Below are 26030 nucleotides of genomic sequence, written 5' to 3' on the forward strand. Positions count from 1 at the left end.
GGGGTCCATCTTTGATCAGGGCAAGGGGCGGACTGAAGCGCGGGCAGCCAGCTTGGTTGAGGGCAAGAGGGCTTTGAGGAGGTGTTTTGGGGACACTCGGGCACGTTCCGTTGGCGAAGGGTGACAGCCATCCCTGAGGCAGGAGGCAGCGGGTAGGGAGCAGTTGGGAGCAGCATGGCAGGGCCGAGGTGCTGTGCGAAGTGCCCTGGAGGCTCTGCAATGTGAGCCCAAAATGTCCCCTTTGGCCAGAGGGGCTGCAGCAGAGGAGGATGTCATGAAATACATTCTGCCAGCCTTCACCTCTGCCTGCGTTTGTGCTGACTTTGCAGTCCCAAGGGAGGATGCATCAAGCTGTGGGTCCCTATGCAACAAGGCCCTTTGTCCCTGCAGGCAGAAGCCTCCACACACACACGGGGTACACAGTGGCACTGGTCAGCACATTCCTGCGGTGCCAGAAATGTGGCCGGGCTTCCTGCAGCTCTGACATCCCATCACCAACGGCCCGGGTACTGGTGCCGTGTAACCTGAAAACCCTGCCAGGCTGCATAGCGCGGGTCAGGATGTGGGGACACTGCACGGGTGCTGTAAAGCAGTGTCTGATAAATCAGTTCCGTCTGGGTCCCAAATGCTGCCACAAAAATCCTCTTAATTACCCTCCTGAGGCAAATCTCTTTTCTCAGTGACATCGGTCACTGAAGGGCAGTTGTGATACAAGTGCTTTATAAAGACTGTTATTCTAAATCCTGGTTTATGATGGGGAAACTGAGGCACAACTACAGAAAGCAGCTCTCCCAAAATCACCTGGCTACACCTGATCCGTGCAGCAAGCCATACATGTCTTCGAAATCGCCGTAAATGCCAGGGAGCCAGTGGAGGGCAATGAACTCCAGCAATGGTGAGCATGGAAGAAGCACAAACTGTGTCTGCTTCCCTGTGGGCTTTGGCACTCTGTATCAGACAGGAATTAGCTTTCCAAACACAGCCCTCAGCCTAATTCTTTGTCAACCTCTTTTATGCCACAACATTTCTGGGCTTGACCCCAGAACCTTGTCCTGTGGGGCCCAATGAGCAAAACACCACAAGGGTCCCAAAACAAACCCTGCGGGTGTTGCAAGGACCGCAGCTGCAGTTCTTCCTCTTACACCCCTGTTTTGGGATGGATCGATGCAGTGTCATCCCTCTGTGATGTAACTGTCCTGATGGTGGTGCTTGAGCCATGGAAAGCGATGTGATTGATAATCATTATGTAGATTCCTGCAACGTCTTTCATCCAAGTGTGCCAAAGCTCTTTACACTCAGTAATTAAGATTCATAAACTGTAAATTGCATAAAAGGTATATGGGGATCTTTTCAGGGCTGAGATGAAGCCAGCTCTTGGGTAGGATGCTGCAGCTGATCAACACCCTATAGCAACTGCGGTTTCTCTTTTGGTATTATTTTTGTTAACTATGCTCTTTGATACATTTTGGTACCTGTGCCCAGAGGCTGGTTGGAGGATAATGAACTATTATGTATGGGTTTTGCATAATGAATGGAATTATTTACTTGGCACATAACCTAAGAGGCTGGTAATGGACTAAAATATTCAAAAGGTGAGTAAATTTGAAAGAACGGGATGACTCAGGGAACACTAAATTAACATCTTCTGTCTAAAGATTGCACCCAGTCCTTTACAAACACTCATAATAACTGGCAGTATAAAGAGAGCCCTGATAGAACCACCCTGATTCTCCAGTTTTCACTTCATTTCCAGGTAGCTGTGGGTGGTTGAAGGGTCTGTTTCACAGATGAAGCTTTAGGTTTCAATTTATATGTTGGGGTTGAAGCAGGATGCAATGTGTGACTGAGACCTGGTCTGCCAGGCTGTCTAGGATGCAGTTTGTGGTTAAAATTCCCATGGGAATTTGTATTCTGGACCCTCTTTCTGACCTTACATATTGATCTTTGTTCTACTGCCAAGCCCTTATATCCAGCTGACAGTGCTCCTCTGGCTGAGCAGTGGCAGAAGCAGGCACGATTCCTAACAGGTTTATTTAGCTATGCGTATCTGTTTCAAGCTTGAGCGGACCCTTCCATGCTGGAAAATGAAGTCTCCTGAGGCTGCAAAGTGATATTCTTACTATTGGTAAGGGGAGGCTGTCAGAAACGCTGGTAACGTGGCTTTGGGGTGGGTATATGGCAGGCATGCCCTGTCACACTTGAGGAGGAGCAGCTTCTGTGTTGTAGTTAATTTTCAAACAGCAGCTCCTTTTCCAAAAAACTCATCCAACCTGTCAAGGTCCTTGGGATAATTCAATTATCTTTGCATCAGATTCTAGATAACCGGTGAAACCTCCAGCTATGTTTGGCATGAAATACATTTCCTCCTGTTTTCAGGAATGTGCAGAAGGGTTGAAGCTCCAATCCACAGTTAAGTCGCTGAGCCTTGGACCCTGGAGATCTGAATTGGAAGTATGAGTAACATCAGCTTCTGGAGGTTTTAACAGAACGAGACAGTTTAATTATCTGAGCAATCACTTGAAATATGACTTCAGGACATAGGTTGGCCAACATCAGAGAAGCTGGCAACACCTCCCTAAATTAAAATACTCCAAGGATTAAATAAAAGCCTCGCTGCCTGGTTTTCCCTTTCCATAGCTAGAAAAATAAACAAACTTTAATATTTGAAAAGATCTAAGTGGGATGCTCTTGTTTGGACAGAATTAATATAGCAGAACAAGACTGTGCTGATAGCTTGGTGTCTGATAATGAATAACAGGGAACTGCTCTGCTCAGTTGCAGCATTTGAAACAACATAAAGGTAACAAATCATGTTACAGGCCATTGCCACTGCTCACATCTTTGGGATGGTCTCTTCATTTATTTACATGTATTTGCATGATGTTGGGTTTGTATCTCATTTGTAGACTTCTTGCTACTTTGGGAATACAAATAATAATAGCTATATGACTAGGGGCATTAACAGCCTCAATCTTACTCTGGAATCAATACTAATGTCCAAAGTATATAAGGGGTCAAAGATGCCTTTGTACAGAAATTTAATACAATCTTAAAAATCATAGATTCTAAACATTGCCATTAGCTTTATTAAAAATTACGGAATATTACTTCAAACACATAATTAGACATTATAGACAGACTTGCAAAATAAGCAATACAAATAGTGATCATTAAGAATCCAAGAATCAGTGGTGGGGGAGAGTGGGAAAGGTGCAGCACATACATATAATGGTGCACAAGAGGATGCTGGGGAAGCTGTAAAATTGAGAAGACACAACTGATGCCATTACAGGAGGGGTGCTCCCAAACTGCAATTACAGCAGCTGCAATTACTGACTTGTATTTTTATCCTTTTATTTTTTTTTTTAATGGGAAAACAAGTGGCTGCATGCACATAGAAAATTCATTACAAGTTTGGATGTGGCTGACCTCAGTCCATTAGCTGTAATGGGAACAGGAGAGTTGGTGCTGGCTTCTCAACTGTGCTGAGGATTTCAAAGAAGCGAATTATCCCACGTCCCAGCCTGGAAAAAAATGAACTGACTTTATTAAAACACTGTAATCCCTCCTTGTCTCCTTTCACTGAGCCCATGCCCATGGAGGAAGGTTTGTTCCTCTGTGCCTGTGCGCTGGGCACAAGTAAGGGGTGAAGGATTTCTGTCTGACTTGCAGTGTTAACATCTAAACCTTGAAGTGTAATACAAGAGAAAATGGGGGGGAAAAGAAACCAAAAAGCCTCACTCTCAGCAAAGGTGTTGGTGACTGCTGCTGAGGATCTGTTGGGCAGTGAGCTCCAGGGAAGGAGCACTGAGCGGGATACAGCAAAACCCCAGTGTCTGTAGCTGCTCCCCAGCCCTGTCCTGCTGCAGGCTGCTCCTCACGGGAAGGAAGCCTTTTCTGCAGGGCTTTCGTGCCACTCTGGAATTATTCTCATCTCCTGAAAACAACCTGGGGTGCTCCTACCTCCAGTCCGTCCAGCTGGTGCTGCCAGTGCTGTGTGGGACTCATCTCAGACAACCTTCCTCCACTTCACAGCGTTCTTCCCAAATTCTTGGCCGTTCATGGTGTCTTAAATACTTGAATGAAACCAAGTCACAAAATAAATCTATCTTAAACCCATTTTCCGTGGGTTTCCATGTATGCTGCCCCCTTTTGTTTTTTCTAAATGTCCCAGAGAGTGTGAAAAGTGATGCAGCGCAGCAGAGCAGTCAGGTGTTTCTGTAAACCAGGAGATACTGGGGACAAAGCTACGTGTGTTTTTTGTCCCTTCAAAACTTGCCTGGAAGTTCAGCACAACAAGCGCGCACACTTTTAAATGCAAGAAAAAGACACACTCACACACAGAAGCTCCAGTTAAGCCCCAGCCATTAACGGCAGCATTTTACCCCGATGTTTTGTCCGTGAATTCAGATGTAAGCGGTGGTTATCCCCATGGCAGCCCCTACCCGCCCGCAGTCTGGGCGCACACCAGGAGGGGGTGCCAGCCCCCCGGCTCTGCCGTGTTCTCGGGAAAGCCCGGCTCCGAGCCAGCCTTCCCAGAGGGCTGCAATTAAAACACCCCCCCCACACCCCAGATCCGAAGGGAAAACTCTGTTGTTTTTGACCAAAAGCTGCCGAAATACCTTTAACTGTTCCAGCGGTCTCGGCAGTAAGTGCCTGCAACCCACCTGAGGACAGCAGGACAGGATAAATCTATTTTTTGCTATATTTAGAAAAGGACCCGGCTTTGGTGGAGAGGGGTCTCGAGGGGACAGCAGAGCTTCTGGAGAAGGAGAAATCCCCGTAAGACCTGCGAGGCAGAAGCATGAGATACCAATTGATGCTGCAAAGCGACCTGGAGGTTTAGCGGGAATAAAACCTGGCAGATACATGAAGTTTCAGAATGACTGTTATAAAAATGCAGCTGCACTGGGAGGCGCAGCTTTGATACCTAAAGTAAGTCCAAACCCCCTGGCACCCGTTCCGCCTCGCTCTCCGCTCTGCCTTTAATGCTTTAAAACCTGCGGGATTAAAGGATGGAATTAATGGTGCTCAAGCAAGCAGACCCCGAGTGAGAAACCTCCCAGCGAGGGGCCGGGGTCCCGGCGCATCTCCTCGGGCCGTGTGCGCTTTCCCAACCCCGCCACGGTGACACCCGAGAAATTCCCACAATCCCGAATCCCCCACGCGTGTCCCTGTTCGGGGAAGCTTTGTCCGCGGGGCTGCAGCATCGCATCCGCGAGCAGCGAGGTGGGAGTTAGAAACATTAACGATACCGGCAGGAATAAAATCACTCTTTAGGGGCCGTTCCGCAGCTGGGAAAACGGAGGAAAAGCCCCCAAATCGTGCGCGCAGGTGAGGGGGCCCCGCTCCCGCGGCTCCCCCCCAGTCCCCGCCCGCCGCGGGTGTTGCAACCGCGCCCGGCCTCAGCCGCGCCCCGCGGGGAGGGGAACGGGGGCGGCGCGCAGGCAGCGCGCAGGGGGCGCGGGCAGCGCTGCCGGCCCCGCGCCCGGCCCCGCCGGCCGCCCCGCGCCGCGGCGGCTGCGCGGCCGCGCTGCGGCGGCGCCGATGCTGTCGGTGCCGGTGGCGGGCGCGGCGCGGGGCGCGGGCTCCCTGCCCCGCCGGCGCACCATGTGCAGCGGCGTCGGCTGCTTCTGGGCGCTGCTCTCCGCCGGCCTCCTGGCCGCCTGCACCGCCGCCTTCCTCTCCCCGGCCTGGCTACTGCCGCCCGGCCGCGCCGCCGCCGGCTTTGGCTTGCTCTGGCGCTGCACCGGGCCGCCCCGCGGCTGTCACGGCTCCACCGGCCCCGGCGGCTTCGGAGACATCCCCTCCGGCTCCTGGCAGGTGAGCGCCCCCACACCGCGGCGTCCCCTCCCTGGCATCCCCTCGACATCTCCCAACCTCCCTCGCATTGCCCCTCACCTCATCACTTCCCCGGCATCCCCCGTGCCTGCCTTGGGCTCCCTGCTGTCACTCTATCACCTCCCGGTAGTCCTCCGACCTGCTCCAGGCTCTCTGGCACCCCATCTCTCTGTCATCCTTCCCGCATCTCCCCTGACCTGCCCCAGGCTCTCCAGTATCTCTCTGTCCTCCTCACCTCCCTAAGTCTCCCTGTCATCACCTCAGCATCCCCTGTTCTGAGGTAGGCTCCCCAGCATCCCCTCATTCTGTCCCTCAGACCTGCCCCAGCATCCCTGAGCCGCCCTGACCATCTTGAGCATCCTCTGCATCCCCCGTGCTGCCCCTGAGCATCCCTTTCATTCCTCATTCTGTCTCCAAGCATCCCTTTCATCCCCTGCATCCCCTCAGCAAGCCTTGGCTGTCCCGTGGTCCCTGTGAGGCCACATCCCTCTTCAGGATGCGTGGCCATGCTTGGGGTGCTGCATGGAAACCTCCCAGGCACCTTTGCATTGCTGTGGTGACCAGTGCAGCCCAAGCGTGGCTGTGGTCCACCGCCAGCCATGACCCTGCAGGTCTGACCCAGCCACCCTGCCCTGCTGGGGCCTTAAATCCCTATGATCTGAGTGGGTGTCCAGGAGGCAGTTGAGAGGAAAGCAGGAGAGGTTTGATGCTCCCAGGTGTGGCAGTGAGCATCATTCGGTGGCTGGGTCGGTTAAACAGGAAGGAGTGGGGATGTTGCTGAACCTGCTGCCCCTGGGACATTTGGATCCAGAAATGGAGCCTGGACTTGGGGCATTTCTGGCCGTTCCCCTGCCCACCAGCTTGGGTGATGCCCTTGAGAGGTTTTGGGAGGGAGGAGGCCAAGGTCTCCCTTGCCCTATGGAGCCTGGGGTTGCTGCGGTGTCCTGGGGTGACAAAGAGTTGCCTGTCCCTGCTGGGTGTGCACAGGGACCACACAAAGCCCAGCCCGGCATCCCGCAGCCCACGTGCCTGTGCCCCTGAACTTCCTCCTCTCCTCTCGTTTCTTTTTATTCTTAGCTTCTTACCCTGAGGTTGCGAGTGTGATTTCACTGTCACTGCTCAAAAGACATGACCTTTGACTTGATCTCGGTCACTACGACGCAGAAACTCCCAAATGAGGGCTAAGTCCCTGAGAGGTCACGGCTGTGCCTGGCGCAATGGTGTCAGGAGTTGAGTTTCTCTGCCTGCCGTGGAGCTGCGCTGTTATCTCTCTCAGGACTCAGGACACCACGTCTGCATGTGATTGCTTACATCCCGTCATGGTCCTTAAAATTGTCATTAAAGACAAATATTGTGAACTGCAAAGAAAAGAACTGGCTGCACACAATCCTTCCTGTTTATATAAAACCGTGCACAAGTGCTGTCGTTTCCGTAAGCTGGCCTTTGTTTAGATGTTTTTGCAAATGTAATGCAGCTAAACACTTCCAAGTAATAACAAACTTTAAAGATAAGAATGAAGCTCAGCAGTGACTCATTTGAACAAGCTTCAGCTACACACAGCCTCAGCCAGCTGATAGCCTCTGAAAACACTTCGGGTCCAGAACACAGTGTAAAGCAGAGCCTCTGAGCTCCCGAGCTTGGGCTGTTGTAAGGATGAATATTATGGTGCCAGCTGGAGTTTACAGAGGATTTTGGTGATACATCCTCATCACCTTTATTAATATCACCCAAATAATTAATGAACAACAAACAGCGCAGTCTCCTTCAGGGGAAAACACTCCCTGACCAGCTTTCTGCCATGATGAGGATGAGAAGACCTGTTGTGATGGCTATTTGATGGGGTGGAATATAATAAACCAGCCCTGACAGCTTTGCTAAGGCAGGCAGCAGCTTTTGCTTTCCCGCATGAGCAGCCCTCGGAACCTGCATGCCTCAGTGCTTTGGGCAGGCGGAGCTGAGGACAACACTCAGGCTCACAACGAGCCCTGTCCACAAGTTCAAGCAAGAGATTCTCCTTTTTGGAGAGATGGGGAAATTGTGGCTCTTTTTCTCTGCTTATAGAACTTGTGACATTTGCAGTCTTTCAAGCAATCCGGGGGGCAGCTCCTTCTTTAAGAGAAAGCCAAGAGCCTACTGTGGACAGGAATCTAGGAGCTTTTGGAAACAGCCACCAGCTTTTTGCTAGAGAAGCAGAGGCTAGTGAGAAGGGAATGAAGCTGTGGTTGGAGGGGGGCAAAGGAAGCAAAAGCCAACAGGAGCTCAGGAGCTCTTCAGGCTTGAAGCTGGTGGCACATCTGGGGGGATGCTGAAAGCATACCTGGAGAGGATGCTGAGAGCACATCTGGGGAGGATGCTGACAGCATACCTGGGGAAGATGTCCACCTGCAGCAGACGGGGAAGGGGGTGGGAGCAGCCAGCAGACAGGATGTCGATTCCCAGGGAACCTTGTTCTTTTTGTTTCCTGCAAATGTTCCTGTTTACCGTGTTTTCAGCGTTTCCCTGTTCAAATGCGCTGAAGGGGTGGGGGGAGCATTCAGTCCTGCAAATGATCGTTAATGCCAGTTGTGTGTTTGCACTTGGGGGATTATGTTAATCATGCTACAAATGATGCTCTGAGTCATGTCTAGAGGTTAATTAACATGCCTTTCTTCTCTTAAGAGGGCCTTCATGTCTGCTTAGAGTTGCTGTCTTTTTTCTGCTTCCTTTCATAATTACTTTGCAGCTCTCTAATATCATGGGTACCTTTAATTTAACCCTGCCAGTGCTCAGGCTGCTGAGGCTTTGCACCGTGCTCAGCATCATGATGGTTATTTCATGGAGTGGAATATAATAAAATATCCCTGACATCTGGAGATGTTGTAGGCAGACTGAGACCTTGCAAGAGCAGAGGGTCTGGCGGGAGCCAGGTGAGGAGAGAGGATGGTGGTGGTGATACTGCCCAAAGGCCACAGCCAATTTGCTAACGAAGCTCTTACACTGACTGTTAATGGGAAAGGAGGATCCATTGGGAGAGGACTTGGAGCTGTGAGGGCTGGAGGGGGGCCTCCTGAGGGGTGCAGGCACTGCGGGGAGAAAGGATGGCTCTTAGGAGGCCAACTGATAGAGCTGGGTAAAACAGGTGAGGCTTTTGAACTCTGAGCTGCTTCACTGCATCCCGCTACTTCTCTATTTTTGGTGCCAGATCACTGTGTGCGTGCAAAATAGTGCTTTATCCTGAGCTAATTTATTTTTGCTTTCCGTGGGAGCATTTGGCTCATGGGTTCCTCCTGTCTCAGTGCTGCACTTTGGAAGCTAGTGCTGCTTCATTTCAAATTTCTATTTTTATTTTTTCCGATAGTCTCCAATTATTTTCAGGCTTTGCCAAGCATATAATCTAAAATAACAAAGAAGCTGATCCGCCCATGATGTTCGGGATAAAACCACACGGACATTTGCCTATGAAGCCAGCAATGTCCTGCTGGAGCAGAGCACAAAATAATCCATTCAGGACATGGGGGAAGGCTTTGCATGGCTCCAGGAGTCCCCTTAGTGGGTCTTTCCTGGGTTTTTGCCCATAGCAGGACTTGAGAAGATTGAGCAAAGCTTAATGAAAGTGGACAGTAAACCTGCTTACCCTGCTGAAAGGTTTCATAAACCTCCATTGATGGCTTCTCACTGTATCAGTTCAGTGCTGGGCTCCTGACATAATCTGAGGTTTGCCCAGTGGGGACAGGTTTGAGGAGCTATGCAGCAGCCTTGTTCCCAGTGAAAAGCACACGGGATGCTCCTGGAGATGGGAAGATATTTGGAAAATCCATAATTTCTAGCATAGGCTCTGGCACAAGGGAGAGCTGAGTATTTTGTGAGTGCAATGTCACTTAAGCAGGGAGCCACGTGTGAGACTGGCTCTTGGGCAGTCTGCTCTATCTCTGGGGACCGTGTATCAGGCCAGCATGTTAACTTGGGATTATCAGGAAATCAACTTTTAGCTCCTCATCATGAGAACTCCCCAAGAGAGCAGATCCTTCACAGCTTACTCTGTATACCAGACAGTTTGATTTTTAATTGCACTTACACAGCTTTGACAAGAGGTGTAAGTGCTCAGCAATTCCTGAAATCACCATCTTCTTCTTTAGGCATATTACCTTGCAGTACACTAGCTCCCTTCACTAGCCACCCAGAGGTTTTTGACCTACATTAACAGAATAGAAAACACCTGGTGTTGGGGAAACCTCTTAATTCCTGGGCTCTGTCCCATGCTTCGGTGCCCACATAGCAAACCATGACCAGGACTCACTGACCAGTGAACCGCTCGCCATTAAGCTGGGCTGAAATGGGTGCTGATGCAGGACCAGCTTATGGGTGGGCCATGGAAGATCAAGTTGATTGAAAATAGAGACTGCTCTCAGCATTAATTCTATCAACTCTGTTCTCAAAGGGAGATGGAAACTGCTTTGCTTAAACAAAGGTGTGGAAAGGAGGGTATCAGCCACAGTGTTGCTTGAGCTGCAGGGCCAGGGGCTGGGCTTAGCTGTGTCCACTCATGACAGTGATGACCAGTTCATGCTGGGTCACCTGCCCACAAACCTGCTTAACAAACAGTGAGTCCTGAACCCTGCATCTTGGAAAGGCCTTGCATTTCCCCTTTGTGGGGCTCAGGGTCTGGCACAGGGTGGCAAGGACATGGCAGCGATATTTTGATGGTGGGACATTCCCTCCATCCTCTTTGAGACTGCAAATCCCACTCTCTTTGGGCTCCTCTCCACTGGCTTTGTAAGGAAAAGCCAGATGGGAGAATTTTGTGACCTGTGGGGTGATCCCAATGACAATAAGCCCAGCTTTGCTGCCAGCGCTGGGAAACGGCTTATCCCAAGGAAGGATAATAACAGAGTGCGGGTAAGAAGGTCTGATCTGGTACCCAGCAACAGCGACAGCACACTGCTTGCTGCCTAATTAAAATTTCATTAAGTTGGTTCGAATCCCTTGATGGAGGTCACAGGCACACCATTGATGTGCTAATGTCTTACTTTTTCCCTTTCTTTTCCTCTTTCACCACTATCCATCATCCTCTTAGATAAAGCAGTACCATTAGGAACTGCTTTCCAGTGTCCCCAGATGCAGCTGCACTGGAAGAAAGACAGCCATAATTAATCAGACATATTATCTGTCTCTTATATTCTTCCTAATTAAAAAAAGAGCCCATTTTTTTCCTTGAGTCATTTTGGGCATTAACCCCTCTGGTGTTTGTGTTGAATGCCCTGGTTAGCTTGGAAGTGGGCAAGTTACCTGGAAGGTCAGGACTGGCTGAGCTGTGACCTGTGGGGGGTTTTGCCGAATTTTGTGTGTGAGCAGCTAAATCTGGGCTGGGGAGAGGTACCTCCCTGTGTGTGCTGAGGTGCTGGCAGGTACCCATCAACCAAATCCTTCATTTGAAGGGGAAGAAATGAGGACTGGAGCCACCTCCCCAGCAGCATCATGCCTGCAGCTCCACATTACTGCTGGGCTGGTTTGGGGAGGTTGGATGCATTCCCACTGGATGACTCTGAGCATTTCCCAGTGCTGTTGGGCAGGGGCAGCATGTGCTTGGGGGCAGGATGGAGAAGGAAGATCAAATAGGAAGGAGAAAGCTCTCAGATGGCACTGAAAGGAAGGTAATTGCTGAGGAGGAGAAGACGAGGACGTGTGGGATCCTCTTCCTGGCCGTTGCTTTAATGCCGACCAGATGGCGGATGTTTGTTTCTGTGACTTGTATGGGGGAAATATGAACAAGCTGCGAGGCTCGATCCACCCACCCCTGTGCATGCAGCATCTCCTGCAGAGGCAGGCACCTCACTTGTGTCCAGGTGGATATTCCTGGGTTTTACTCACCTTTGTCCAAGGAGAAGGCACTACTGTTCTGGGTGCAGGGCAGTCTCATCCAGTGTCAAACTTACCAGAAGCCATGGGAGGAGTGAAGGACCTCACAGCCACGTGGCACTGGTACCAGCAACTTGCAGGGGAGCGCAGAGACCTTGTTGGGTGCTGGCGTGGATGGAAGGCAGCTATGCTGCTCCAATGCTGCTGCTGCCCTGCAGATAGATACCAGCCTGAATAGTTGCACTGATCTTTTTCAGCTCTCTTTATTTGCCCTCCAATAGGCAGTGGTGACAGCTTCTCCTCTACTAGCAGCCATGCAGCAGAGCCAGACTCAGCTGCCAACACCTGCATCTGCTTCCCAGCATCAACCCCTGGTGTGGCCTCCTGGGTCCTTGCCAGCACTGCTGCAAACCCCAAAGCCCAGGTCCCCACTCAGCACCCAAATCCAGCACCAATTTCTTTTTTATCAATGTTAAACTCCCTGGTTTTCATTCAGTTTCTGCCTTTTCAGGTACAGCACCATCCAGTTTAACCCCAAAGCATAATCCCTAATTAGTAGTTAATCACACAGAGCTCTGATGAGAAGGGACTGCATGTAAAAAAAAAAAGGAAGACAATAGTTTGATTACTTTTGCACCCTCTTCTCTTACAGTTGATTTTACAGCCAGTTTTTTCCCCTGTTTAGTCAGGATTTCTCAGACCTTTTCTGCCTCAAAAGATAGCCCAGAAAGCCAAACACGCTCTGACTTTCACTTCTTTTCATTTTTACTTAGCCCATGGCTTTATTTCCTAATGATTTAGGGTATTTACTTTCTGCCCCCATTTGCAAAGATGCTTAAGCACTTGAGCAGAGCTGAAATACACAAGCAGTCTGTAACCCTGCCCTCAGCCTACTGCTCTGTGTACCATGGTGCCCATCCGGGATGGCAGTGATGGCAGGAGCTTTGCCAACTTCGTTTATCTCTGCCAAGCCAAACTCCAGGTACCATTTCTCAGCTCTAACTCACTGGACCAGATAGTTTTTTCTCCCTTTGCCCTTTTCACTTTAAATTGCAAAGACCATGGCTGCTGGCTTCAAAAGATGGGTTAACTTTTAAAAACTTCTCATTAGGGATATTAATTTATTCTTCCCAGGATGATCATTGTGTGACATTTTAATTTGAAGGGGTTTTTTTGGTGGATGAAACAGCATCCTCAGCAGATTTATTGCTTAGTGAATGGCATAGTCATGGCACGTGTCAGACCTGTAAAATATTAAAATAATGGGTAGGCGATTGTTGTTAATCAGAATTTATCACACCACATAAAGGCATATTTACAGTCCCACCAGGGGACTATTAATTTGTTTGGGGATAAACAATTAATCTCCCTGGGAGTGGAAACAGAAAATCTGACAGGGTTTTATGTCTTTTCCCAGTGTGGCAGAGGCAGGATAGCTCCCAAGCCAGGGCTGCTGGGCTCCCCAGGGATCTCCCGTGGTGCAGACATTGGCCTGCAATGCCTGGGGAGAGGCAGCCCACCAAGCCGCGAGGTCCTGCTTCTCCCTGGCTGGTTTTCCACTGGAAGCTGTGCTCTCTGTTGTGATGAATGGGCTTTTTCCTTCCCCTGCCTGAGCTGGGCCCTCACAGATGGCCTTGATGCATCCCGTTTGTTTCCCTCCCTGTCTATTTTTGGGTTTCAGCCTTTGCATCCTATTTCCTGCATCCTTTCTGCTCAAGATGCAACAGGCACAAACAGGGAGGGGAGAGGGAGGTCCTGCACAGTTGGAAGGAGAGGGTTTTAGCTGCTACTGTTGGGTACCTTTGCTCCATGGACTTCTCTAAACTTAAGCCTTATTATTTTTCTTCAGACGCAGCTGTTTGATCTGCAGGTGTGACTCCAGTACAGGGCAGGAGCACTTGGGACAATTCCCAGGCAAGGAATTTGAACCTGGAAGGGTTACAACAAAACCAAAAATTTCTGGTTTACAAGAGCATATCCAGTGTTTTGGCAGGTAATGCCAATGCATTAGGGAAAGAAGTTCACATCTTTTGTTTCAGCAGCTCTAGCTATGGTGAACCAGTGTAATGTAGGAGCCAGACTAAGACCATCAGCTTACATCAGGGTCTCTTACAATCTCTCCTGAAGTGCCTTGTGCCTTTCCCTATTGCCACCTATTCTGGGGCAGCTGCACCACTGCCATCCCTTGTGTCCCACAGCAAAACTGCTCAGCTGCACTACCCCTTCTGCCCCCAAAGCTGCTTGGTGGCTGTTCTGTGGCTCAGCTTTCCTGGCCCACATGGCAGAAAACAAACCTCACCGTTTACCTACACCTCTTGCCTACATGAATTTTAACACATTTATTCAAAATGAGAACTTAGTTCCCTTTGCCATGGCCTGGTTGGATTTGGTCTTTTCTTGGCCAGCACTGTGCACATCAGAGTGCTGTTGGTCCTGGGACCCCGCAGTCTTGCTGCTGCTTCTAGGAACACTGATGGCAGAACCTGAACCAGACACAGCTCATCTTTCAGTGGCACACACACCTGCACGCATCCTGTTTGCACTTTCTTTTTGGCACTATGTCCTCAAAACCATCTTTGCACCTTTCTGTGGGGTATAGCAGCTCATAGGTTGTTTCCAACAGGAGCTGTGAGTTTTTAGGGGATTTGCATTACCATAATTATGGATCATTAAAAATAATATGCTTCATACAAGAGAGGAACAAGCCTGCTTCACAAGACCCCTTTCTGCTGAAAAATTCATCGCACTAAATAATTAATGGGCCTCGTGAAGGAGGATGGTTTAGCAGGTTGCTGGGTGGAATTCAGATACTGGGCAGAGTAATCCTTTTATGACTCCATGTTTCCTCGCTGCTGCCCTGGGAACACTGAGGAGCAGCTGTTCTCCCCATGGGGCCTCAAGCTAGGAGGGTACCTGTGTAATAGGGTCACCCATTCCACCCCAATCCCTGTGGTCCCTCCTGGAATAGGGATGGGGCAAAGGGCTGGTCCCTGCTGGGGTGTCCCAACCTGTTCTGCCCTGGAGCAGCACTTGTCTCTTCAGGTCTCAGTGGCTTGGAAGGCCCCAGGGAGAAGCAGATAGACCTGCTGCCACAGCTTCTCCTTTTCTCCTAGTAGCTGTTTGCACTGTTGTGCCTTTTACATTACATGTCAGGAATTAATTTATTGCTGGGGCAGCATTTTCATTGCTTGTGCAGTGTATAAATAGGCTATAAATAAGATACTGATTTCTAATCACTGTGCAGCACTGGTGGAAGCACTCACACTGGGTGCCAGGGTGGTGCCTGTGCTTCCCTGGCCTGTTACTTGCCAGCACTAGTGTGTCCCTTTTTGGAGCAGTGGCAGCTCCCAGGCAGGACCCTGCAGCCAGTGGTTCTGCCGCAGCACCAGCCAGTCCAGCTGCTAAAAACACCTCAGCAGTAAATTAAGCAGGAAGATGTAGGGCAGTGCTAGACCTCTGAAGCAGCACTGTTAGTGCTGGAGGGATTTTTTAGCTGGTTGGATTCGATCACAGGGTAAACCCAATTCCTCTGCCCCCAGAGCCTGCCTTTGGTTCCCCAGCATAACTTACATTTAGCAGATTAGATACATCTTCGGTGGTACTCAAATGGAAACACGTATTGGGTTTGTTCCTATAGTAAACCAAAACCTCAAATATAGGGGAAAACTAAGAAAGGAAAATTGTGCATTTCTACCCAGAATGTCTCAGCAGAGCCAGAGGGCTGGACAAGGGCGGGGGGAGGAGGGACCTGAGCTCCTTAGGGCAGGTCCTGCACAGGTTATGAAGATGCAGCTCGCTAGAAAGATGGGGATGAGACCTGTCTTAACAGCTGTGCTGCCTTAGGGAGCCATAAGGTGGATGTTACTGCAGAGTGACTCACCAAAGCCAGAAGTGTTCCATGGAATTTGCTATGAAATGACAGGTCTTGATGTGGCTGCCACAATGCTGGGACTGAGATGCCCTCATGCTGTTTGAACGCTGCCAGGAGCTGGGTATGGGAAGAAGAGGCACACGTCCCCTCACTGCCCTGGCCCACACTGTGCCCTGGCTGGGCTGGCATGTGTCACTGCTGGTGTAGGGACCATCCTGCTGCCAGTGCCATCCCATTAGAAGTGTAACCTGCAAGGGGGACAGAAACAGCGACAACACAGCAATCGGGTGGCCATACCAAAAGATGAGCTGTTTTGCTATAAATTAGTGCTTTTCCCAGTTTTAGGTGCTGATGCAGTTTGCATCTTAAAGCCAGAATATTAAATAGCAAAATTGCTTCTACCCCAGCTGGGTGATGCAGAGTCTGGCTGCAATGAAAGCTTTGCAGCAGCAGGTTCCCCACTGTGGAGCATCACTGGCAAAGTACCCTCTAATTGCCAGGCTTGCAGGAGCAGGCGCTGTCACAAGATAAGTTTCAGCTCTCAGTGGAGGCACTCACATGCATCGCAGGCATCTAATGGCACTTGTATTAGTGACGTAGCCCTTCATGCATGTAATATATTTGCCATTATCACCATAGCCCAAACAGTAGTAACCCCTGGGACCAGGTGACAGGTGAACCATGGGCTCAAGACTTAATAGTGAATTTAAGCAACAGAAGAAGGTGTAAGCATTAAGAAGTTGTAAGCAATAGGAGAAGGTGGGAGAAGCTGCATATGATGGGGCCCCACTTCTCACTTGAAGAGGGGGATTTGTGGGGTGGTGTCACTGGGCTGGTGGTGGGGGATCACCTTGCTGACAGCCCTCCATGTCCTTTCAGACAAGTGCCGTGCTGTGTGCAGGTGGCTGTGCCCTGCTGGCCCTCAGCTCGCTGCTGGCCATCGTCGCTGTCCTGCTGCCTGGCGGAGCCTGTGAGAGGAGAGTCTGCACCCTGGCTGGCTACATGCAGACAGCAGCAGGCAAGTGATGGGGACTTTGCTCTTTGGGGTGGAAAAGTGGGGTTTCCTCAGGGTGCTGCCCAGCCATTCACAGCATCCTGGATCTCAGCAAGAGGAGCTTGCAAACTCTAACCAACAGTGGTAGAAAAGTGAGTGGCCCTTCACTTAGCAATTGCCACCTGCATCCATCCTTATAAAATCTGCTGAAAATTACTTTCTTGATGATGCATTGGCTAATGCAGATGGGAGAAGGCAGGCAGCTGGGGCAGGTCCATCCTTGTTCTGTGAAAGGACAAGTCCCAAACGAGACTTGTCTCCCCACCCAGCCACATCTCTGGGAGCTGAAAGCATTGGACCAAACCACCCCAACTGGACATAGGCCATGACAGGAGATTAAACTGCCCGTCATGTCTGTGCCTGATAATAAACTCCTTTCCTTGGAGAAATCTTCAAGGCCTGCTAGGCTTCCTTATCTGCTCAGCAGCATTCAGGCTGCTTTTGAGGGCAATCCTGTTACATGTTTTCCTCATCAGGGCTCATCTGGCAGGAGCTGATTTGGAAACAGATGGAGAGGCTGGCCTGTTAGGCGTGGCTGCTCCAGCTCAGCCAGGCTGTGGGTCCATAGAGGCAGCTGGTTCTGCCTGTACACCATTACTACTGACCTGCGCATCATTTGGAGGCCACAATTTGAAGATTCCCATCACCCCTTTGTGCTGGCTGGTGGCTGCAGGACAGAGGAGCCCCATGCCAGCAGGGCTCAGCCCCAGACTGGGGATGGTGTGGGTCACTGAGATGTAGCTCAGGGTGGCCTCCTGTGCAGGGGATAAGCGCGACAGAAAGGGGTCTGCATTACCTTTGCTTGGGGGATGGCACATCCCTGCTGTGTCTGGCTCTGCAACAAGAGACAAGCAAGGGATTAGGAAGAGTCCCTGGAAAGGAAACTGACTGTGGCAGATAAATACAGATGAGGCTCTCTGAGGGTAATATTGAACAGGCTGTAAATAAACTGTAGGCTCTGAGCATTACTGACAAATTAAAATTTCCTGGGTATTTCAAGCAAGCTAATGGGTGGCTTCAAACCCTGACAGTGCCTTGCTAAGCATTTTGTATTGTGCTTTTTAATTTTGGTTCACTGTGGATTAATTCCTATTCAGAGCCAGGCAGCCCTGAGTCAACAGAATTAAATGGCTTAATGTATTTGGATTCAGAAATGCTGCCCACCTCCCCCAGTTTCTCTGCCTGTTCCTCTCCATTTAAAATCAGCTGCAGCTAGGTGACAGCGATATAAACTCCTCCCCCAAAAATCACACTATCTAATAGAAAATATCAGGGATTTTAGGGTAGATGAATTTATATGGGAAAAAAGGAAAGCAGAGCAAGCCCATGAGGTTTGGTAAAGCACATTTCTGGTGAAGGGGGCAGCTCTGCCAGGGGAATCCCTACCAAACCACCAGAAGATGCCAGTGGAGCAGTGGGAGGGGGCTGTGTTTCTTCTGTGTTTCCCTGAAGCACAGCTGGTCCCACAGGTACCTTCCCTCTGCTTGCCCTGGTATTTCCCCCCTGAAATCCAGATTTTGCTTCCATTTTCCCATCCCATAAAAACAACTCAAGATACTTTGCAGAGAACCATAGGCATGAATAAAGAAGCTTAACACTATAAAACATTGACTTTAATTTCCTAATAAAAGAGCCAGGTGCATGAAACATGCTATAAAGTGCATGAGCAGAGGCACTGGGAGAGCCAGAATCAGTCCCTGTAGTCTCTGTGCTGTATCAGACACGCGCCCTGAGCCACACTCAACGTAAATCCAGGTGCAAAGGCCAAGCTGAACCAAACAAGAATCAGTCCCAAGAGCAGCCCCACAGCAAGGGCTCAAACTGTGCCTTTAACACTTTACTGCTGTGTTTTGAGATCCAGGTTGCTCCTTTTCCAGCCCCAGAAGGAAGGAAGATAAAAACCTTACACAGATAGAGAAGAGCATTAATTGCAGACACAGACATGCCATCAGGGTTCAAAGCTGGGCTAATTGCCACCATATGCTGAACATATGATTCCTGATGCCTGGCATCCACCCCTTCAAAAAAAAAAAACCCACCATAGCCACATAAATGACAAGAGGATGATCTCTAATGAAGGGTAAGTGAACAGCAGAGCAGCACGGAGAGGGGGAAAGGAGAAAAGACAGAACATTTGCTCAGTTCTCACATCCTAAAGGCAAAGTCAAAGCTGCCTGAGAGATTAGAGCTCACTTCCCAAGTGTGATGCCAGCTCACTAAAATTAAATTTCTGCTATGATTCCTCCTCCCAGACCTGCACAGCAGCACCTCTGAGGAGGCTTAAGTAGCCAAGCTGGCCCCATTTATGTGTGGGTTGGGGGGGTGGCCCCAACCTCCAGCTGCGGCCAATTGCTGCTCATGGAGATGGGCCCTGGGGCTAATGCCAGGGACAGAGAGTGCAAAGGGAGGCAGAGCTGATATCTTGCTACAGTTGGTTTTCAGCAAAAGCCTGTTTGCTGGCATTTTAAAATTAGGAGTTGTTTCCAGGGAGAAATATTTCCTGCTGTAAAGAAAAGGCAGGGGATGTTCTCCAGGGCTGGCTGTGCTTGTACAACCTCTCTGGTGGCTTCTGGGTGCTGTGCCAGGGGCTTGCAGTTTATAGCTGGACATTACAGTTTCTCTCTGCAAAGCTCTCAGACCAGTTTTCGAGCAACTGCCAGTGGCAAAGCTGCTGGAAGGAACATGAGGCCATCAAAGTGTCCCAGGCACTGGCTTCACCCAAGGGCAACTGTTGGTGATGCCCTGGGCTGCCCCAAGGCTCCACTCTGAGCTATTGCAGGCCACACAGGCCCCAGTAGTGTCACTGCATTAGAGGAGTGTCCTGAAGGCTGCAGGGTGCTGAGAGCCAAAGCAGCCTCTGCTGGGTTTCCAGCATGGTCCATTTCTGTTCCCTGGCTCAGGAGCATCTGCACGCCCATGGGAATGGCCTTTCCAGAGGAGTGAGGCTTGCTACTGGTGGAAACTGAGATTGCAACTGAGGCTGAGTAAACCCCATCAAACAGCAAATCTGGCCAGCTTTCTGCTTTTGGGGCTTGTGGGACTAAGGGAAGGATTACGGGTCTGCTGTTGGATTAAGCTGCTGGCACTAAAGAGGATTGCATCTGCTGCTTAGAAAAAGTACCAAGTCTTCCCAGGCGGGCAGCAGGGACTAGCAGCCTCCCTCCACAGCTCCTTTAGCTACCCTAAAGCCTCAGTAAAAACCAGGATTGTGTTGCTTTTCAGAAGCTTTTCACCACGAGCTTTTCAGGCAAAGTGCTCTTGCTTTGCTGGTGAGTGGTGGCTGATCCCTCAGTGGTTAGTAACTGGATGTACCCTCAGCTGCCCCACAGCTGCTGATCCTTTCCCTGGGCTCTGAGACATGCCTGTGAAGTGGCCTGACAGGAGGAGGCTGCAGAGCTTTGCATCTTGTTGAGGGCACAGGCACAGTTGAGCATGAGGGAAGCCTTAGGGGAGAGTTTTACATTTGCCCCACGCTGCTCTCTGTCTAATCCTACCACCATCAATTCACTGCTCAAGACAAACCCAGTGCTGAGGGCAAATGACCCTGACCTGCCCGTGCCTTTCTGAGGCTCTTTTGGTTTCAAAGAGTAATTTCCCAGCATTGCTACGACAGAATCAGAACAGTCATGAGACTCCAGCAAGACAGGCAGAAACTCCCAGTTATGCAATTCCCTTACTTAGCTGCACTTTAATCCCAAATGTCATGGTAGTCCCAAGAGCTTCTTCCTGCAACATGTGATTGCATTCTGCAGCCAAGATCCCTCTTGCTGGCATTAGTATGGTGGCATTACAGAGATAGTCTCATCTTTTGGTTAGTTAAGCAGCAAAGCAAAATGCAGGAGACGTTATGCTTGCTGAAGTAGCTGGTGATTATTGATCATCAGGTAAGAACACGTCAAAAGAACTGTTAATTTTCAGATCAGTGTGAATCTTTTAAACACATTGTGTTCCAAGGACTGAAAAGCAATCTAGATTGAAATGGAATGTGCCATTCCCAAGGGAATGCTGCAGGATAGGTGGGAGGTTTGCCCCAGCCTTGGGATGCAGTCATGTGCTGGGGTTAGCATGGACATGGCAGGTCCCTGGCCAGGAGGCTGTCTCAGTGCCTGTGTCACAGTGCTACTTAAGAAGACAACGTGTGGTCACTGTCCCCATTGTGCCTCCTGTCCCACCCTGCATCTCAGCCTACCTTTGGGATCAATGGTGCCCTGTTTTTTCCAGCTTGTGCAGGCTCTGGATGGCAAACAGCACTGTCATCCACATCCATATTGATTCCTCAGACTAGTATCGATCAGCCTGGTGACATATAGGTAATGTGTAATTAGTAACTTAGATAAAAACAGCACCAAGAGACTGTACAACCAAGCTGCCTTGGTCCTCTGACCTTTGGTAGCATCTCCACAGTTGCAGCAAATAGAGGAGTCGTAGCCTGGTGATTGCTGACCTGCTATTAAAAACACTGCGGGAATCTTCTCTTTCCTGCTGCTGTCACTACCACGAGAGGCAGTTTTGGAGTGTGCCTGATGGGATCTCTGATGACCAGGTACCAGTGGTCACGATTGAAATAATGGCACCAGCAGCTGTTGGGGTTGCTGGAGAGCAATGTGAGGACATTGCAAGGGCCACTGGACAGTGGGGACATGCCCACTGCTCCCAGGGTGCAGGCAGTGTCACTGCATGGCCCTTGCAGCACCTCTTTGAGGAGACATAAACGGAGCAGACACCTCTTTGAGGAGACATAAATGGAGCAGATACCTGCCCAAGGCAGGGGACAGTTTGGGGTTGTGTCACCAATGCTGCAACCAACACTAAGAATGTTTGGGAATGGCTGAGGAGAAGGGGGAGCCAGTCCCAGATTGTGCAGCTTTTCCCACCTGCTCCAACACAGCCTGGGCAGGGACTGACCCATAACCGGTTTCCTGATGGGTGTTCTCATGGCTGCAGTGGGAGCCCCATCCTGTTGACAACAAGGATTGTTTGTCACAAGACAGCCCTGGGAATCTGAAGAGGAACTTGGCAGCGGAGGCAGGGGGAAGCAGTGCCCTGTTGTCCAGCCATTGATTTGATTTAAAATCACCCAAAGCTTCCCCCATCCCTGTTTTAAAAATAGCGTCTTGGCTTTTATCACAGAGCCCACACGGTCCCTCTTCTTGTGGCAGTAATGTCTTGAAAAACATGCTGAGTCCTGATGCTGAGTATGTTCAATCACCAGAGTAGCATTAAAAAAACATTGCCATAAAGCCGTTTCCAGCCATCCAAGAAAGGTTGCCCAAAATGGCAAGATTTGTCTAAGCAAGGGAAGTGCCAAAAATAAAGCAAAGTCCAGTCCTGATGTGACATGCTCGGGCATGAAAGTAAAAACTAGCAGCATAAAACCTGACCTTGAAGGTGGGTCCAGCTCCTGAGTCATGAGGACAGCACTTCTGTTTTCCGATTGCCTTCTTTTTCTGTAAAGAGCAACGCTCCCATCACAGCTGTAATTGCATGATCCTCATCACTGCTCAGGTCCTCACTGCCATCTTCACCCTCTCCCCTCCGCATTTCACATCTCATCCTTGCAACAGAGACAGCGATCAACACCGTTGGAAGCCCTGGTTCCTCCCCTGGTGCAATAATTTCCCCCCCTGCTTTCTTTAATTACATTTGCAAAGTTGAAAAACTGCCTTAGGCACATTATTATTCAGTCAGTGAACTCTCACTGATTCCTGACACAACTAATACATGTCTGATGCTAGGAGCCTGCTGACAGGCCTCTGCTGCAGCCCAGCCCGAGAGGTGCTTTGCTCCAGTGCCAATATTGCTTACACCTGACTTATGTGTGCTCTCAAGTTTTTCACTCACACTGATTCAGATCCTCTTTTGCAGCATTTTTTGCCAATCTGCTCCAGAATTCAGCTCAGTAAAAGCCGTAACCATCCTGGGCCTTAGGCTAATGTGTCCTGGAGCAGGAACTGCTCTGAACACTGTGGAGATGCTGGGCACCAGCACGAAAGCCCAGATGATGGTATTCCACCAGTCTCTGCAAGAGAATTTGATGAACTCCCATGTTAAAACAGACAATTGACTTTTTTTCCATCTACCTTCCAAGTGGGAGGTGTCACCTGGGAGGCTGTTGCAGGGGAGCAAAATGAACTTGCCAGATCTGCAGATCGACAGGCATGAAAGTGGAACCACAAACATCGACTCAACTTCAGCCTTTCACTGGGAGAAATTTCTGTTCCTGCTGAAAAAGTAATTTCTCCATGCTCTTTGGTGCATACATTCATGTGACAGATCATCTTGGTTTGAGAACCATTTCATTTTACTTTGAAAACCTAAAATCTTCAGTGGAGAAACAGACCATTAAACAGCAGGAAAAGGGAGAAGGGCTGGCAGCTTTCCTAACAGCCAGGTTAAGGGTACATTAGCCTTCCCAGGGTTTAAGCTCATTTCATACAAGGTGCAGAGCTGCTGAAGGGGAAGGGGCCAGATCCTGGCTGCACTGTACAGCAGGTGAGTCCCACTTCACCCTCCGTGAGAGAAGTTATGAATTCATTTCTATCTGACAATTGGACAGTTTTCTTTCTTCTGCTTAGTTCTCAAACTCTGCTTTGATTTTCTTCAGGTACAGTTCTGCCAGTTGGCACAAACCCTCTGACTTGGTGCCTTTGCCCTCCCTTCAGGCAGGGAACACAGCTGGAGCAGCGTGTCTGGGCTAATGATGGAGGCAGTGTATTTCTCTCTAAATAAGTAGCCTCATTGAGGGAATAAACCAGCCATGTCCTTTCACTGGTTTCTTGGAAAAGGGCAATACATTTCCAGTGACATCAGTGGCAGAAGTAATATCCTTTCATTGCTGTCATTGAAAAAGAGCAGTTTTATACTGCGAGGAAGGACTAGTTCTGTTGTACAAAACATATTTCCTATTGCCTTAAACCTGGGGAAATCCTTGTCATATTAATATGTGGCTGAATTGCTTCTCTTTCAACAGTTCTCCTGGGGATTGGAGTTTAGGCCAGTTACTGCACTTGGATGCAGTAACAGTCCATAAAAAGTATATTTTGTAAATAATAACAGTGCTTTGTAGTAAGCGGGAACGACAAATAACAAGTGCCACTGAGGCTCCAAAGCCTCTGAGGAAATACAAGCCAGCCCCAAGGACCTCAGCACTGTGCCAGAGCCATATCTTTCAGATGGGAAAATCTATGCTTCAGTTCTAGAGGGAATTTGCTTCCCTTTGTCTGTGTTACTTTCCATTCAGTTTCCAGGCAGTTAGTTGTTCCTTCTTCTACAGTGCACGGCATTTACTCTCATTCTATCATTTCCAAGGTTCCAGCATGGAGCTCAAGGGTGTTATCAGAAGGTTCTTCCAGCCATACTTTTCCTAGCAAGCTCCCTCACATCACATGAGCTTTTGGGGAGAGATGGCTTTGATTATGATTCATCTTTTGTGGAGCTTAACTGTGCTTGTTGGTTGTTGCAGGAGAGAACCACTGCATGAGAGGGTCCTTCTTCCCATTTAAGTTCAGGCTGCTGGTAGCACAGAAAGGACATAATAAACCAGCTCCTGCAAAGTTTCAGAGCATCTATCAGTTAACAGCTGTCATTAGTGGCTCCCCAGCCTGCTTATTGCATGCCCACAGTGCTGGGAAGAAGCGTGTCTCCTTACCTCCTTGCTATGTGATTGTGAGCTTAGGTGGTATTTCCCTTCAGAAACAGTTTGGCTTTTCCCTTTTTTCCCCTGGCTTGGCTCATGTTTTTATCTGCTGTTGCTGGGAAGATGGAGACAGACCCTTGCAAACCCCTTCCAGGGCCACCTGAATATCCTCCTTTGCTACGGGGAACGGAACTCCTAGCTGAATTTCATGCATCCTGAAGCAATTACATAAATGTCGCGTGATCTTTATTGACTCATCCATCTGGGCTGCATGGTGTAATGCAGAGAAAAAATCCCCATTCTCTCCAATGCTAACAGGGAGCTCAGGACTCTCAGGGGCAGTTTGTAGTTCAGTCTGCTCAAGAGAAGCATGCATTTCAGGGAGTTTTGGTCAACTCCAGTGTCCAGCCCTCTTTGTGTCTGTCAACTTTGGAAGGTTTTGGCTGGTTACGATGTGCTAATCCAGTATTAGCAGTATGGAAAATAGACTCTGGCTTTTGTGTCAGATATAAATGTTTGCTGGGCTGGTTGGATCGTGACTAATGTAACAGTCAACTGAACGTGGGGATGGACAAGGACCTGTCAGGGCACAGCAATGAGGACAGCACATACAGCCGTCTGTCAGCACCAACATGCTGCCCTGAAACCTGCAAGTTGATGCCAGATTTAGGATGAAGCAGTGAGCCCCTATATGCTTCAAAATCTGTCCTCCTGAGATTAGATGAAGCTCACACTATCTGTAGATTCACCTGGAAAGTCATTCTGGGGCCTTGCTGTTGCCGTACAGCCGAGGTGTGTTGGCCTAGCCTTGGTGAGCAAGGTGATAAATCTGCGCTGCAGCTGCTCACTGTCCTTTGTGTTGCAAATTGCCCAGGCAGTTAAAAACGGCTGTGCTCGTGCATCAGCCAGTCCTGCTTTAAGAGAAGGCACAGAGATAGGAGCTGTGAAGGTCAGACAAAATGGGCCTTTCCAACACCACAGCCCCAGCTGGCCAGCAGGGTCCCAGATACCTGGGTCAGACCCCTCACTGGGATGTGGGGCATTTCAGTCCTGCTTTGCTTGCTCTAGATGAGCATTTGGCTTCAGTATCCTGAATAACTGGCAGGAGGTGCTGAGTAAATTGAGGGGAACCAGCCCTGAGAGCGGATGTGTGAGCAGTGGCTCTGGGCCAGATCCCACTTCCTTCTTGCACGGTTTGACAATGCAGGTAGTCTGGCAGAGGTCTCTGTCCTTGTGTGGGCACGTAGCACAGCTCCCAGGCAAGCGCTGGCTTGGAAATGTTTTGCTCTGCCTTCCCATCTGAATCTATGCTGAGTCGTACTTCTTTGCTGGTAAGGAACAGATCTGCTAGGAGGAGAAATTTATCCCGCACTGAGTGTAAACACAGATGGAAACATGGTGAAGCCCTTTTCAAAGTCACAGGAATAAATCTGTCTAAAAGACTGAACATCTGGGGCAGTGAAAGAGCAGGTGGAGAACTAACCCAGGAAAGGACAGTGGTGCTAAGGGATGGCTGTGTGGGGAGAGGATACAAACTGGGGGGATAGTGGAAGTGTCTAACATGGGGAAATTGCCCCAAAGAGCAACAGAAGGCTCCAGAAAGATTACCATTTTGGATCTTTTCAAAAGACTCCTTCAGTTTTTTGAGTCCTGTGAGTTGCATCCCAGGCACTTCTAATGGACCAAGCTGGTAGGCTTTTCCCCTGAACTAATCTCACCTGACCTATCTAAGGCAGCATGAGGGGGATGCAACCTCATGTGTCCTCCAGCTGCTAGGATAAACAGGATTTTGC

General features: G+C 49.6%; 1 protein-coding gene across 1 annotated transcript in view; it reads left to right on the forward strand.

The window, feature by feature from the left end:
- Nucleotides 1-5547: 5547 nt before the first annotated feature.
- The window catches only part of LHFPL7 (LHFPL tetraspan subfamily member 7), a gene marked incomplete at both ends in the record, with an annotated part of 59086 nt that continues 38603 nt past the window's right edge, over nt 5548-26030 (forward strand). The window contains 2 exons of the mRNA XM_080630234.1: nt 5548-5823; nt 16427-16565. Of these exons, the coding sequence (XP_080486360.1) occupies nt 5548-5823; nt 16427-16565 (415 nt within the window). The remainder of the gene's footprint in view (nt 5824-16426; nt 16566-26030) is intronic.

Source organism: Psittacula echo (genome assembly GCF_963264785.1).
Source record: "Psittacula echo genome assembly, chromosome: 15".
Classification (NCBI taxonomy): Eukaryota; Metazoa; Chordata; class Aves; order Psittaciformes; family Psittacidae; genus Psittacula; species Psittacula echo.